Source organism: Terrapene carolina, unplaced genomic scaffold (genome assembly GCF_002925995.2).
Source record: "Terrapene carolina triunguis isolate 2854851 unplaced genomic scaffold, T_m_triunguis-2.0 Scaffold85, whole genome shotgun sequence".
NCBI lineage: Eukaryota > Metazoa > Chordata > Testudines > Emydidae > Terrapene > Terrapene triunguis.
In genome coordinates this window covers 43,530,699-43,545,764 of record NW_020664436.1, presented here as the reverse complement: position 1 = coordinate 43,545,764, position 15,066 = coordinate 43,530,699, and the positions used below count along the sequence as shown (strand labels likewise).

Here is a 15,066-nt window from a genome sequence, read left to right as displayed (position 1 = left end):
TTAGCAGCAAGGACTTGTTCACAACTCTGCCTCTGAATTGTTCTGTCCCCCTTGGAAAGTCACTTAAACAAAAATTGTAAAAAGACTCCACTAATTCTGGAGTTTGTTTTTGGGTGCTCAGTGCAATAAAGACACCTCAAATTAATGGATGCTTTTTAATGTATTTAATCTTAACCTTTCTGTGCTTTAGTTCAGTCATCTGTAAAATGAGTATAATAATCCATTCCACACCGGTTTACACTGATGTTTGTACTTTAGTTTGGGATTCAGAAAAGCAGTTTATCCTTCTAGCAGGTACCCTTCTAATACTTTGTTTCTTTTCTGTATACCGCAGGCTGTGAACCCATCACTGTAAAGTATCTCCAGTGGAGCAATATAGAGTCTATTGTGGCTGTGGTCTTCTCCTGCCTGGGGATTCTGGTCACCATGTTTGTCACCCTTATCTTTGTGCTCTACAGGGACACCCCTGTTGTCAAATCCTCCAGCCGGGAGCTCTGCTACATTATACTTGCTGGCATCTTTCTGGGTTATATCTGCCCCTTCACCCTTATAGCTAAGCCCACCGTCACTTCCTGCTACCTCCAGCGCCTTCTGGTGGGACTCTCCTCTGCCATGTGCTACTCTGCCCTTGTGACCAAAACCAACCGCATTGCACGCATCCTGGCAGGGAGCAAGAAGAAGATTTGCACCCGCAAGCCACACTTCATGAGTGCTTGGGCACAGGTGGTCATCGCCTCCATTTTGATCAGTGTGCAGCTGACGCTGGTGGTCACACTGATCATCATGGAGCCCCCAATGCCTATTCTCTCCTACCCCAGCATCAAGGAAGTCTTCCTGATCTGCAACACCAGCAACCTGGGTGTGGTGGCCCCAGTGGGCTACAATGGACTCCTTATTATGAGCTGCACTTATTATGCCTTCAAGACTCGCAATGTGCCCGCCAATTTTAACGAGGCCAAGTACATTGCCTTCACCATGTACACCACCTGTATCATCTGGCTGGCCTTTGTGCCTATTTATTTCGGGAGCAACTACAAGATCATCACCACCTGCTTTGCAGTGAGCCTCAGTGTGACAGTGGCCCTCGGGTGCATGTTCACTCCCAAGATGTACATCATCATCGCCAAGCCTGAGAGGAATGTCCGCAGTGCCTTCACCACCTCAGATGTGGTGCGTATGCACGTTGGGGATGGCAAGGCTCCTTGTAGATCCAACACATTCCTCAGCATATTCCGAAGAAAGAAGCCAGGTGCTGGAAATCCAAAGTGAGTAATTGTTTGTGTGTACGTACATGTCTGTCTGTCTCTTTCTCCTGTTCTCTTTCAACCTACAGTAGATTGCTGTATTTGTAATAAGGTATGTAATGCTATTTCATCTTGTCTGTGGTAATGAGGGTAGGGCTGGGGTAGATCTACAATAGTCACCTACCCTCTCAGGTTCTCTCTCACATTCTGAAGGTAGCTTTGTAGGTAATTCCCCTTTGGTGCAGGTCATTCTGCAGCAGAGTACCAAAGCTCCCTCTTTCAGCTTCTCATCTTTCAGTGCATACCCATTTGAAGTGCACTGCATTATTGCCCAAACTGAGGTGCAAGTGTATTCCCCCTCCCCCGGAAAGTGGACCAGAAATCTGTGGGTGACTGATTATCAATCACACATATCTGTCAAATGGCCACCGGAGTCTGTATGTAAAAGTAGAGAGTCTTTCATTCATTCATAGGGTAGCCTTTTGTGAAACTCTGTTCATGTTTGTCAACAAACTGCACCCCTCCATATTGTGTGTATTTTATTTAATTGGCAGGATTGTGAGCAATATTTTTTTAATAATTGGCCCTGTTAGTTTGAGTAGTCCTTGTTCCCAGTGGTAGAGTTTGCCTCAAAGAGTCACAAGGATTGAATGATCATGATGACAGTTCTGCATTTGTAACCTGTTCGAATATATTCTTCTCACTAATAATGGAAAATAACTAAGCTACAGGACAGAAAAAGAGAGAGAGAGAACTGTCATTTCAAGCAACGACTCCCTGTGAGCAGCTGTCTGAACACTAGCATACTTTATTTTCCTATTTCTTTAATAGTACATAGGTCTGTAAAGAAGCATCACAGTACTAGACACAAGCTTAGAGTACCAGTGTCGGAGTTGTGATCAAAATGTAAAAAATAGGAACCAAAGGAGGTGGAGTCCACATTTCAGAGCTGTTTAATAGCATCAACATTCAGTTAAGTTCAATCCATTTGTCTATACTGAACCATCAATAAGTTTGTTGAAGTCCTTCGTGTTGGTTTCACTTCACTTTGCACAGGAACCACTTGCATATCTTTCTGAGATGCACGGGGGATACAACTAAGATGACATAAAACCCCTGCTTTCATACTACATTACTCTTTAATTTATCAGAAGGTGGGGGCTGAAATAATGGGCAAGCATAAACGGTGGGAATACACAACTCAAGTCAAGGAGGAAGCAATAGGAGTACAGACACCAAGTCCTAAGCTGATGCAAAGAAAGAACTATGAATAGCAGTCAATTTTTGAGAGACCATCTTTGTGTGAAATATGTTCTGGATTGTAATATAGTATCAAAATATTGACCATTGTAAGTCATAGACTTGTGTTCCTTGAAGGTAGGTAGATATGGCGATCCAGCTCTCACTGATTCAGTGGAAGATATATCGGGTCTTAGATCTCTCCAAGAGAACAGTGTATTTCATTTGTTGGCTCTACTATCTAATCTTTGGCTCAGGCTGCCAGAAGAGGGCTATTGTGTATTTTGCACCATGAACAAGATTGGCAGTTTAGTTCTTTGTTGTGCTTAGTTGACTTTTTTTCTAGCTTAATAGAATAGAATCTTTGAATCTGCTGAGGCTTTATCAGTTTTAAAGGATGGAGAAGACATTTATATTTTGAACAGAATTATATTCACAGTTTATAAAGTAAATTTAGAACAAAGCATATAATACAAGAACATTTCTCCTCATTAGAAAACAGCTTTCTGAACTGCATTTGTACCTTATAAAAATGATAGAAAACTCAGCTAAGCTCTACCAATTTTATTTGTTGCATATGTTTTAATAAGTATCTCTTGACATTTAGTTCCTTTCTACCCAGCATGTGTTTAGTTGTATGGAACAAAAAGTCTTCATAGCACTTTTAAACTGTGTTCTGAACTAAATGTTCATTAGTCAGTTAATATGCCTTCTGTATTTTGTGTGTAGTCAGGTTTCTGGATCTTTTACATGCCAGAATTCAACCTCTTGATTGGCTACTGTTGTCTGGTTCATTTATGTTCGCCCAGAAGTGGGAGCATTACAGGCTTGCTTGCAGAGAGAGAAACTTCTACAGACTTCTGTCTCCAAATACGGGACATAGTAGCATTGCATACAAAAAGAAGGTTTTGGTAGCGAGATGATGGGGCATCGTAGACGGTAGCCTCAGGATTATGGAGGCTGCTCAAGCCCCCAGTAGGATCCATTTTCAAAGCTTGCAGGGACAGTGGGGCGAAGATGTAGGCAGACACTGGGACTGCTGCTGATGAAATCCAGGAGGGAAGAAGCTGAATTTGCTGGAGGCTTTGAATCTGAAATCTAGCTTGAATGTGTGAAAAAATGTTTGAAATATAAATGCAGTCTACAAGCATATTTAATGCCCAAAGGAATTGCACCCTGGCTTCCTTCCAGCTCTTCTCTTTTGCCTTTCCAATTTCAGGGTTTTATTTTCAGCTTTTCCTCTCTTTGCTCTGGTGTGCAGACCCTTTTCTATTGGTCATGTTACTCTGCTTCTTGATGCTGTAAATGCCTTTTTTTGGAGGCCATGCTTGCTGCTTATAAATGGTAGCAGCACTCTTTCTGAGGGACTTTATCCCAGTTTCTTTCCACTGTCTTTCCTCTTGTTTACTTCTTGTCTCCCCTCTTCCCCATTTGTTTGCAGCCTTCTGTTTTTTCTCATTGTCTCTTCCTGCTACTAATCCAATCAGTTCCAATTCCCTTACACCTCTTAGGGTTTGTCCACATACAGAATTTGCACTGGTTAATTTAAATTGACTTTTAAATAATTTAGTCAAATTGATGCAAGTTTACCTTTGAACCCTCTTATTTTGGTGTAAAACTGGTTATAATTTACAGGTGCAAGTTAAACTGATATAAGCCAGGTTAAAGCAAGGTTTCCACACCATGTAGGGGAAAACATCACTGACAACCAGATGTCACAGCTGAATTGAGCTCTCCAGGGCAAATTGCATAATAATGATCTTCATCTTCTTCATCAAAAAAGAAAAGCATATTGCCTTTCGTAATTTCAGCTGTGCTGTCTGCTTCATAGAATCATAGAATATCAGGGTTGGAAGGGATGTCAGGAGGTCATCTAGCCCAACCCCCTGCTCAAAGCAGGACCAATTCCCAAGTAAATCATCCCAGCCAGGGCTTTGTCAAGCCTGACCGTAAAAACCTCTAAGGAAGGAGATTCCACCACCTCCCTAGGTAACCCATTCCAATGCTTCACCACCCTCCTCGTGAAAAAGTTTTTCCTAATATCCAACCTAAACCTCCCGCACTGCAACTTGAGATCATTACTCCTTGTTCTGTCATCTGGTACCACTGAGAACAGTCTAGAGCCATCCTCTTTGGAACCCCCTTTCAGGTAGTTGAAAACAGCTATCAAATCCCCCCTCATTCTTCTCTTCTGCAGACTAAATAATCCCAGTTCCCTCAGCCTCTCCTCCTAAATCATGTGCTCCAGCCCCCTAATCATTTTTGTTGCCCTCCGCTGGACTCTTTCCAATTTTTCCACATCCTTCTTGTAGTGTGGGGCCCAAAACTGGACACAGTACTCCAGATGAGGCCTCACCAATGCAGAATAGAGGGGAATGATCATGTCCCTTGATCTGCTGGCAATGCTCCTACTTAATACAGTCCAAAATGCTGTTAGCCTTCTTGGCAACAAGGGCACACTGTTGACTCATATCCAGCTTCTCGTCCACTATAACCCCTAGTTCCTTTTCTGCAGAACTGCTGCCTAGCCATTCCGTCCCTAGTCTGTAGCAGTGCATGGGATTCTTCCGTCCTAAGAACAGGACTCTGCACTTGTCCTTGTTGAACCTCATCAGATTTCTTTTGGCCCAATCCTCTAATTTGTCTAGGTCCCTCTGTATCCTATCTCTACCCTCCAGCATATCTACCATTCCTCCCAGTTTAGTGTCATCTGCAAACTTGCTGAGGGTGCAATCCACGCCATCCTTCAGATCATTAATGAAGATATTGAACAAAACCGGCCCCAGGACCGACCCTTGGGGAACTCTGCTTGATACCAGCTTCCAACTAGACATGGAGCCATTGATCACTACCTGGTGAGCCCAATGATTTAGCTAGCTTTCTATCCACCTTACAGTCCATTCATCCAGCCCATACTTCTTTAACTTGCTGGCAAGAATACTGTGGGAGACCATATCAAAAGCTTTGGTAAAGTCAAGGAATAACATGTCCACTGCTTTCCCCTCATGCACAGAGCAAGGTATCTCGTTATAGAAGGCAATTAGGTTAGTCAGGCATGATTTACCATTGGTGAATCCATGCTGACTGTTCCTGATCACTTTCCTCTTCTAAGTGCTTCAGAATTGATTCCTTGAGAACCTGCTCCATGATTTTTCCAGGGACTGAGGTGAGGCTGACTGGCCTGTAGTTCCCTGGATCCTCCTCCTTCCCTTTTTTAAAGATGGGCACTACATTAGCCTTTTTCCATTCATCCGGGACCTCCCCCGATCACCATGAGTTTTCAAAGATAATGGCCAATGGCTCTGCAATCACATCCACCAACTCCTTTAGCACCCTCGGATGCGCATCCGGCCCCATGAACTTGTGCTCGTCCTGCTTTTCTAAATAGTCCTGAACCACTTCTTTCTTCATAGAGGGCTGGTCACCTCCTCCCCTTGCTGTGCTGCCCAGTGCAGCAGTCTGGGAGCTGACCTTGTTTGTGAAGACGGAGGCAAAAAAAGCATTGAGTACATTAGCTTTTTCCACATCCTCTGTCACTAGGTTGCCTCCCTCATTCAGTAAGGGGCCCACACTTTCCTTGACTTTCTTCTTGTTGCTAACATACCTGAAGAAACCCTTCTTGTTACTCTTAACTTCTCTTGCTAGCTGCAACTCCAAGTGTGATTTGGCCTTCCTGATTTCACTCCTGCATGCCTGAGCAATATTTTTATACTCCTCCCTGGTCATTTGTCCAATCTTCCACTTCTTGTAAGCTTCTTTTTTGTGTTTAAGATCAGCAAGGTTTTCACTGTTAAGCCAAGCTGGTCGTCTGCCATATTTACTATTCTTTCTACACATTGGGATGGTTTGTTCCTGCAACCTCAATAAGGATTCTTTAAAATACAGCCAGCTCTCCTGGACTCCTTTCCCCATCATGTTATTCTCCCAGAGGATCCTGCCCATCAGTTCCCTGAGGGAGTCAAAGTCTGCTTTTCTAAAGTCCAGGGTCCGTATTCTGCTGCTCTCCTTTCTTCTTTATGTCAGGATCCTGAACTCAACCATCTCATGGTCACTGCCTCCCAGGTTCCCATCCACTTTTGCTTCCCCTACTAATTCTTCCCTGTTTGTAAGCAGCAGGTCAAGAAGAGCTCTGTCCCTAGTTGGTTCCTCCAGCACTTGCTCCAGGAAATTGTCCCCTACATTTTCCAAAAACTTCCTGGATTGTCTGTGCACTGCTGTATTGCTCTCCCAGCAGATATTGGGGTGATTGAAGTCCCCCATGAGAACCAGGGCCTGTGATCTAGTAACTTCTGTTAGTTGCCGGAAGAAAGCCTCGTCCACCTCATCCCCCTGGTCTGGTGGTCTATAGCAGACTCCCACCACGACATCACCCTTGTTGCTCACACTTCTAAACTTAATCCAGAGACTCTCAGGTTTTTCTGCAGTTTCATACCGAAGCTCTGAGCAGTCATATTCCTCTCTTACTTACAATGCAACTCCCCAACCTTTTCTGCCCTGCCTGTCCTTCCTGAACAGTTTATATCCATCCATGACAATACTCCAGTCATGTGAGTTATCCCACCAAGTCTCTGTTATTCCAATCACATCATAATTCCTTGATTGTGCCAGGACTTCCAGTTCTCCCTGCTTGTTTCCCAGGCTTCTTGCATTTGTGTATAGGCACTTAAGATAACTCGCTGATCGTCCTGCTTTCTCAGCATGAGGCAGGAGTCCTCCCCTCTTGCGCTCTCCTGCTCATGCTTCCTCCTGTGCTTCAGATGGGTTAGAGCATGGGATCTGGAGGAGATGAGCACTGTCTCGCCCTGGCTGAGTTTAGCCTATTGCCGCTTGCTGAAGTTCAGGAGGTGTTGAGAGTAGAGTTGATTGGGAACTTTTCATCAAAATGAAAAGCGTCTTCAGAAAATGCTGATTCACCAAAATCTAAACTTTTGGCAGAAACAGATCTGGTTTTGATAGGAAGGCTTCTCAGGCCCAGGATGGCATTGGGGGTGGACAGATTACTGCTGTGTTTGGGTCCCAACATGGTGGACCTGTGGGTTTTTACGTTTTATAAATCTGAGCAAAGCCCTGGGACTCTCTCTGGCTTTGGTTATCTAGGCAGGCTTTCGGGATGCAGATCCTCCATCTAGCACCTTCTTATCAGAGCTGATGTGAGTCACCTGCCTAGGACCTCTGGCTAGTAGTGGCTCCCCCACTCCTCAGTTGCTTAAGGACATCCTTTTCCAGAGCTCCAACCTTTTAGGCACTGTGGTGTACTGTTCACCTCTCCAGGGACACGTGATAGTTGATGCACATAGCATGCAGACTTTGCCAAAGGCTCCAAAACCACTTAGGCATGTGGCAATTCTCCAAAATGGGCCATATTTTTGGAGTTTAATATACCCACCCTACACACACTCTAATCATATATCATTTGAAAATGTATTTTATGTACATTTAGATGAGGTATAATGCAGTGCCATAAGCCTGTAGGTGAGGTGAAACAATGGTACCCAAAATGAAAGTCATTTTTTGCGCAGTTCCAGAAACATTGCTAACTATGACTACAGTTTTTGCTGTTTAAGTTCATTTCAACACCTTCATATGGTGGTTATTGATGAAAGTTACCAAACGACAATGTATTAAAAGATTTTTATTCGTTTTGCATGAGCAGGTATTTTTTCTCCCAGAAATGATGAAGCTGTTTAGCATGTGGCAGAAATGGCGAATATCAACATTTTGCAATATACTAAGATGAAATGTTTTCACATTGCATATTCGTAATTGTCAACGTATCTCACTAGTGATTATAATAGTTCTCTCTGTTTTCAACTGAAATTTGCTGATCAGATCAGTCTCACACTGAAGGTTGTGCATTAATAGCAGTAGATTATGTGCCTATAATTTGTACTGCGTGGTGATAGATATAAATGTATGTGAATTCCTAATGTAATGCTTCTCCATTTATAAGGTTTTGTAGATACAGTGTAGCATCTAGTCTACCTGGTGAAAGGTTTTCAGTTGTAATTGCCTAGGCATGCAGTACCAGTACTTTGAAATATTCTAAAAACTAGCTTTTTAATTCAGTGACACTTATGCACAGATCCATATTAGCATTAGAGATGACACTACACAGCTTCATATTATGCATATGCAAAAACTGTGAGAGAAGGAAGTGGCCTAACAAGAAGTAGTTAAGTCAAAGTCCGCAAACATGTTCTTGCCTCTGCACTGAAGAGGGATTAAGAGCATGTTACATCTCTGACCAACCATGTCATCAATAATATGTCAAACCTATCTGACCCTGAATCACAGGCAGAGGTGCTTATCAACATACTTACGCATAACATCAGATGTCTCTATTGAAAATAGATGTTGGTGAAGAACAAATGGAAACATTTGTAAGAGGTCCATTTGATTCTGATGAGACATGTAGCATCTTCAGCCCAGTCAAGAAATCTGGCATCAAAACGTTTGTTGACATGGCCAAGATGACTAAATTTAAGTCTGGCAAGGAAGGGACAATCACAGCAGCTATCAATCCAGAAAATATTTACAACGGAGCCCTGGATTTAGCATAATGCAGAGGCAATGTTCCAATTGCAACAGTTCTTAGTCATCTATAGGACTGTGCTTGTGTCCCTCTTCCATGCTGATGGAACAATGAGAAGAACAGACAGAGCTGAATTAGTGCATCAGCTGGAAGCTCAAGCTGAAAGAATCTTTTGAGTTAAGAGCATGTAACAAAGAAACCACAGTGTACATCAGAGATGCCATGGCTGTCATATGTATGATGGCTGGAGACAAATTCCACACATTCGATGAATTGGCTGCTGAGTACTTGTGTTAGTTCCTAAAAGGATTTGACAAAATCAATTATGTAGTCAAAGTTTTTGACAGGAACAACAACAGTAACTTGGTGAAAACTGCAGAAAGACAGTGATGGACAGGATCTAAAGCTGAATGCAAGAAATACCAGGTGGCTAGTGGATGCCCTGTGCTTCCATGGAAAAAGTTTCTAACATGGCATCCAACAAGCAGTCACTTGTAAAATTCTTCTCTGAATATATGGTTCAAAATTCACCTGAGAGTGTAGGAGCATGCTCAACACAGACACTCCTTGCTGGAGGCTTTTCCAGTGGTGATGTAAGAAAGTCCATCACCAGTAGAGGTGTTGAAGAAGCCCAAGGCTTGTACAGTACACAAAGATGTTTCTGCGTGCTGTGTGTGCCAATATGGCTTTGGGTCTCTTGATATCAAAAGAACCAAAGTAACTAGGTTGGCCAATAAAGATGTTTTGATCCTTGTTCATTACTTTGCCAAAAATGAAACACATAGATGACGTGGATTGAAACAGTCATCAATTCCAGCACAAGCATCGCTTCATACCTCTGCATGCAATTTCTGATGCACTACTGACTTCTATAACATACTTCCTGCTGTACACACATTAACATGCAGTTACTCTGTGTCATCCCTATTTGGCATAGGGGAAGCAAATCTCTGTTTAAAGTTGTCAAAACAAAGGGAGCTTACCATTTCAGAGATCTTCCCAAATCGGGAGAGAGTGATGGACAAGCTGCAGTTTCTGCAGCAAGGAAGTTGGGAGAGAAAGTGAGAGAGAAAAGGAAAACCACAGAAACCTGAATTGCTTGTGCCTCAATCTAACCATCAAAAAGGACAAGTCATTGGCCAAAATCCCAAGTGAGAACAGTTTTAAAGAGCATATCAAAAGAGCCTCTTGGAAAACAAAGATTTGGATGTCTTTGCACATAGGTAAACCAGATATTGGATCACCATTGCAACATGGATGGAAAAATGCAGATGATGAACTGTATACTTCAAGGGACCAAAGGCATCTGAATTTCTATGATACTGTGTCTGTAGTCAGAACAATCTTCCCTGCACAGAACTGTGTACATGTCAAGACAATGAAGACTGTGGTAACCCACGTGTTATTGAGAGAGATCATAATGATGAAGAAGATGATAATGATCTTGACTATCAAGGTCACCACCAGTTTCAGTGACAGCCGTAGAAATTTATTGTTAAATTTTTGTTTTGCCCTTTATATTGTTGTTGTGATGATCTGAGGATAGGTCCATCAACAGCTATTAGTCAAGATGTTGAGGCATGCAACCTCATTCTCCAGATGTCCCTAAACCTCCAACTGCCAGAAGCTGGGACTAGACGACATGGGATGGATCACTCAAAATTGCCCTGTTCTGTTCATTCCCTTTGAAGCATCTGGTACTGGCCACTATCAGAAGACAGGATATTGTGCTAGATGGGCTATTGGTCTGACCCAGTATTGCCATTCTTACGAGGTCACAAAGAAATGCAATTGTATGTCTTGAAATAATATATAGAGTCATTAAACTAACAAAAAAGAATGCAATATTTCAAACTGGTGATTTTAATATGTTGATGTTGTCAGTTTATCCCTGTTTCTATGGTAACAGCACCACTTGATAGCTCCACATCATACTTTATCTTAAAATAGACATAATAAACTTTCAAATGATGTGTGATGTGCATGTGTGCAGAGAGGGTACATTAAGTTGATCACATCCGTGTTGTCTACCACTCACCTAATTTGCTCTTTACTGTAGACAGAACAAGAAATATACAGATCAAGACAAAACAATAAAACACCTACCGAATATACTCGATCATAAGCCGGTTCGTTTATAAGCCGACCCCCCCAAGGTGGATAAGTAAAAATGGAAAATTTTTATAACCCGTTCATAAACTGACCCTATAATTCAGGGGTCAGCAAACTTTGGCTCCCGGGCCATCAGGATAAGCTGCTGGCGGGCCGAGATGGTTTGTTTACCTCAAGCATCCGCAGGCACGGAGGTAAACCTAAGTAAACAAAGTGTCCCGGTGCACCAGCTGCTTACCCTGACGGGCCGGGACAGCAACTGGTGGGGAAATTTTTTGGGGGGGAGAAGCTGGGAGTCAGGGGAGTAACCCCTATGACCACCCCCCACATGACCCCACACCTAGCCCGGGACCCCCAAACTCTCCCCATCCCACCCCTTCCCACCTTATCTGGGGAGGGCCAGGGGAGGATGTCTCTGACCTGGCTGGAGCTGCTCCGGCAGGCTGGGCAGTGCAGCTGCAGCCTGCTCCTGCAGGCCAGACCAGGCGGCATGGCCGCAGCCTGCTCTGGGGGGTGGGGCCGAGCGGCACGGCTGCAGCCTGCCAGCCCCAGAGCTGCAGCTGCTTTGGAGGCTGGGGGGAGAGCAGCGTGGCCAGAAGTGGATAGACTCTGGCCCCGCCTCTTCCTTTCTGTCTCTGCTGGCTGTGCTGCCTCTCCTTGCTCCCTCTGTTGGGGGGAGGGGCTAAGTCCCACCTTATGAACGAGTATATACGGTATATGAATTTCCCTGCTTCATTTTTCTTACTACTCTTGAGCATTCTTTTGGCTTAGGTCAGAGTCCTATAAGGAGTCCATGATGCCCCCCACACATACACATGGATTCTCTTCTGATTCCTATAGTATCTCTCCTCCACAGCCGGCTTCTTTCTTCTTCGGGTGATCCTGCAGTTAAAAAGGACTCATCTGCCACAAAAATATGGTCCTCTGTTCCTCTCTCCTTCCAAGGCTTCCTTTTGTCTCTGTGAATCCCTCTCCATTTAAAATTCCACCACTAATGCCGTGGTTTTGTTCTGCTTCTGGGGAAATTCCTTTCCTCTGAACCCCAGCCCCCTGTGCAGAGAAGTTTGAGAAAACTGATTTTATGTAGGATGCAGTCATTCCTTTGTTCTCCCCAGATAATATCTATTCATGTGTTGATAGTCTCCAATGACCAACCTATTCATAGGTACATATAGGCAACACTCTCCTGTCTGTTGGCACAAGAAGCATGAGGCAACACATAATATAATTGTAAGGATGTATATAGTCCATAAAATCAAACTGGAATTCATAAGTTGTCTATAGACAGATTTCCGGATCATCACTGTGTGTGTGAGAGAAAGCACTTTGCCCCAAGATAGCCCAGTGGTTAGGGGACTTATTTAGGATTTGGGAATCCTGGGTTCAAGTAAGTGGTAAGGTAAATGACTCTAACCATTGACTGTTGTGGCGTGAGTTTGTATCCCTCTAGTTTTGAACAATAATTCCTTCCTGGATCTCAGAAACCTTCCCAACTAAAATTTCATCAAAACTAATAGAGGCATTTTAAGAAGGGGGATCTACCTGATTCAAAGCAGGTGCTTGAACCTGGTTCTCCCATATCCTAGCTGAGTACCTTAACCCCAGGCTGCTGGTTGTTTTGGGGTGGGCTCTATTGCATCAGAACAGAACAGAACAGAACCAAATGTCAAAACTTGATTTTTTTGTGAAACAGAATTCTTGTTTTCCAGCCAGCCCTAGTTGGGAGCACTTCACTGCACAACTTTCATTTTGATGTGTGTCCTTCCTAGTTGGTGAAGACCAGCAGAGAAGAATTGGTCCATTGCTGATGAAGATTGTCAGAGCTTTTTGTAGGCTGCCAACTTGCCCTCCCTTTTTTAAAGAAGTTGTTGTGAGGCCTTAGCTCAGGAAATCATCAGTTGACACTGACAGTCTGGCAAGCCACCATCTAATAGCCAATCTCCCTTTTTTGGTTAGGATTATAGAGAAGGTTATGGTGAGACAGTTCACAGAGTACAGCTCCTAGATGGGCTCACAAGTCCTTTACCCTTGTCACTCCAGCTACAGACCTGGGTACAGAACAGACTGCACTCCTCCTGGAAGTGGAAGAAGATTGGGTGCCCATGCTAGTACAGATAGAACTATCAGCTGCCTTGATACCATTGATTATGGCATCTTTATTGACTCACAAGTGGATGAGATTAATCTTGGGTGACTCTGTGGCCTCCATGCTGAGCATTCCCAAGGGTGGTGTTAGTTTGTTGATTATCATCCCCAAGGATGCTAACATGTAGGATCCTACATGGTTCCATCTTGTTCCTGCTCTGTTCAGAGTACACCTGGGGCTATTGGGAGGCTGAGTGAGGAGGCATTGGCTATAGGATTTTCACTATGCCAAAGACACCCCCCTCTGGATATTTATCTCCTCCAACCCAAGAGTTGCCTGGTTGAGACTGAGACACGGTTGACAGCTATTGTCTGACACTTAATCCAGATAAGACTGAGATAATATGGACAGGTTGGAGAGAACAACTGGGAGATATGGCTAAGATTGCACCTGCTTCTTATATTGAGGATGTGCATGACCTTTTATTTTTAGAGTCTGGGGATATTATGGGATTCCAGCTGGTATTAGATAATTATATAGCAGCGGTTTCTAGGAAGGCCATCTCTGTCTGACTGTGAGATTATGCCTTTTTTCTTTTGGATATGGATCTCACCTCAAGATGAGACCATGGCAATGTGATCTACATCCATTTTAAATCAACTCAGAGACTAAAGCGCTTGCAGAATGCAGGGGCTTGCTTAGTAAGTGGTATATCTCAGTGGGAGCACACCAGTACATCATGAACTTCATTGGCTGTCTATTGATTTCTGGATTATGTTTAATGGTTTTTGACCTATAAACCCCCAAATGGCTAGGGACCTGCCTACCTGAGAAACTGCCTGGAATCCACCCAGTATAAAAGAGAGGGAACTGCTGACAGGGCCCTTAGCTATGGCACCTACTAAACTTGCTCCCCGCAACCTACTAACCTGTCTCCTCTCTCCCCCACTTCCCACAACACACTCCTTTGGCTCAAAATAGACCATGAGGGCATGCTGCAAGATCCATCTCTTTACCCAGTTATTTGGGATGGAGAGGTTTCAGAAGGGGTTATTCAATAGGTTTGATTTTGGGTTTGAATTTTGTCTCTGCTTGGTTAGTTTCTAGTTTTGTGTTGAGACTTAGCTGCTGGCTCAATCTTCTTATGTGATGATTTTAAATGTATGATAAAGCCCCCAGGATAGGCACTATTTCTATGCATTGTAAATCACAGTGCATAAACATTTAATTTCACAGGTAAGATTTACACCAAAATCTGAACTATGACTAATTTGAAGGCCAACCATCAAGGAATGCAGCGTGGCCAGGAATCCACAGCAAACAATGGAACAGCCTCTCCTGCTGTTTTCCAGCTTTATTTATTTGTAGTTGAAGCCTCTTCTCCCTCTCTCCCACCTTCTGCTAGGCAATGTGTTGCTGTTCTTAGTATTTCAATAGTTTGTCTAAAATGACTGCTTTTATTTTTTTCTTAACATATTGTATTAGTTCCTCACCAGTTACAAAAGCCTCTCACAGTCCCTGCTGTTTTCTACAGCCAAATACATGAAGGAATGGTAGCAAATGTAAATCACCAACAGTAATTATTGTCACTGTTGTGTGTGTATAAACACTGAGGGCAGATTGTGATACCCTTGCTCGTGCCGATTAGTAACTTACTCCTAGGAAAGTCCCATTGGCTTCAGTGGGATTGCTTAGGGATGTAGGCTATGTCTGTGATGCAGCGGGGTAGATGTACACATGCCAGCTCTGCTGGATGTAGCATGCTAAAAATAGCAGTGTGGGCACAGTGGCTCAGGGTAGCAGCCCGAGTAGAGCCCTGTCCAATGTCCTATGTACGTACTCGGGCGGCTGGC

The 15,066-nt window shown here is 43.5% G+C and overlaps 1 protein-coding gene across 3 annotated transcripts in view; it reads left to right on the top strand.

The window, feature by feature from the left end:
- The window catches only part of GRM1 (glutamate metabotropic receptor 1), a 268,257-nt gene that overhangs the window by 208,905 nt on the left and 44,286 nt on the right, over nucleotides 1–15,066 (top strand). For all 3 annotated transcript variants that reach the window (XM_026649556.1, XM_026649558.1, XM_026649557.1), the window contains exon 7: nucleotides 335–1,265. In XM_026649556.1, the coding sequence (XP_026505341.1) occupies nucleotides 335–1,265 (931 nt within the window). The remainder of the gene's footprint in view (nucleotides 1–334; nucleotides 1,266–15,066) is intronic.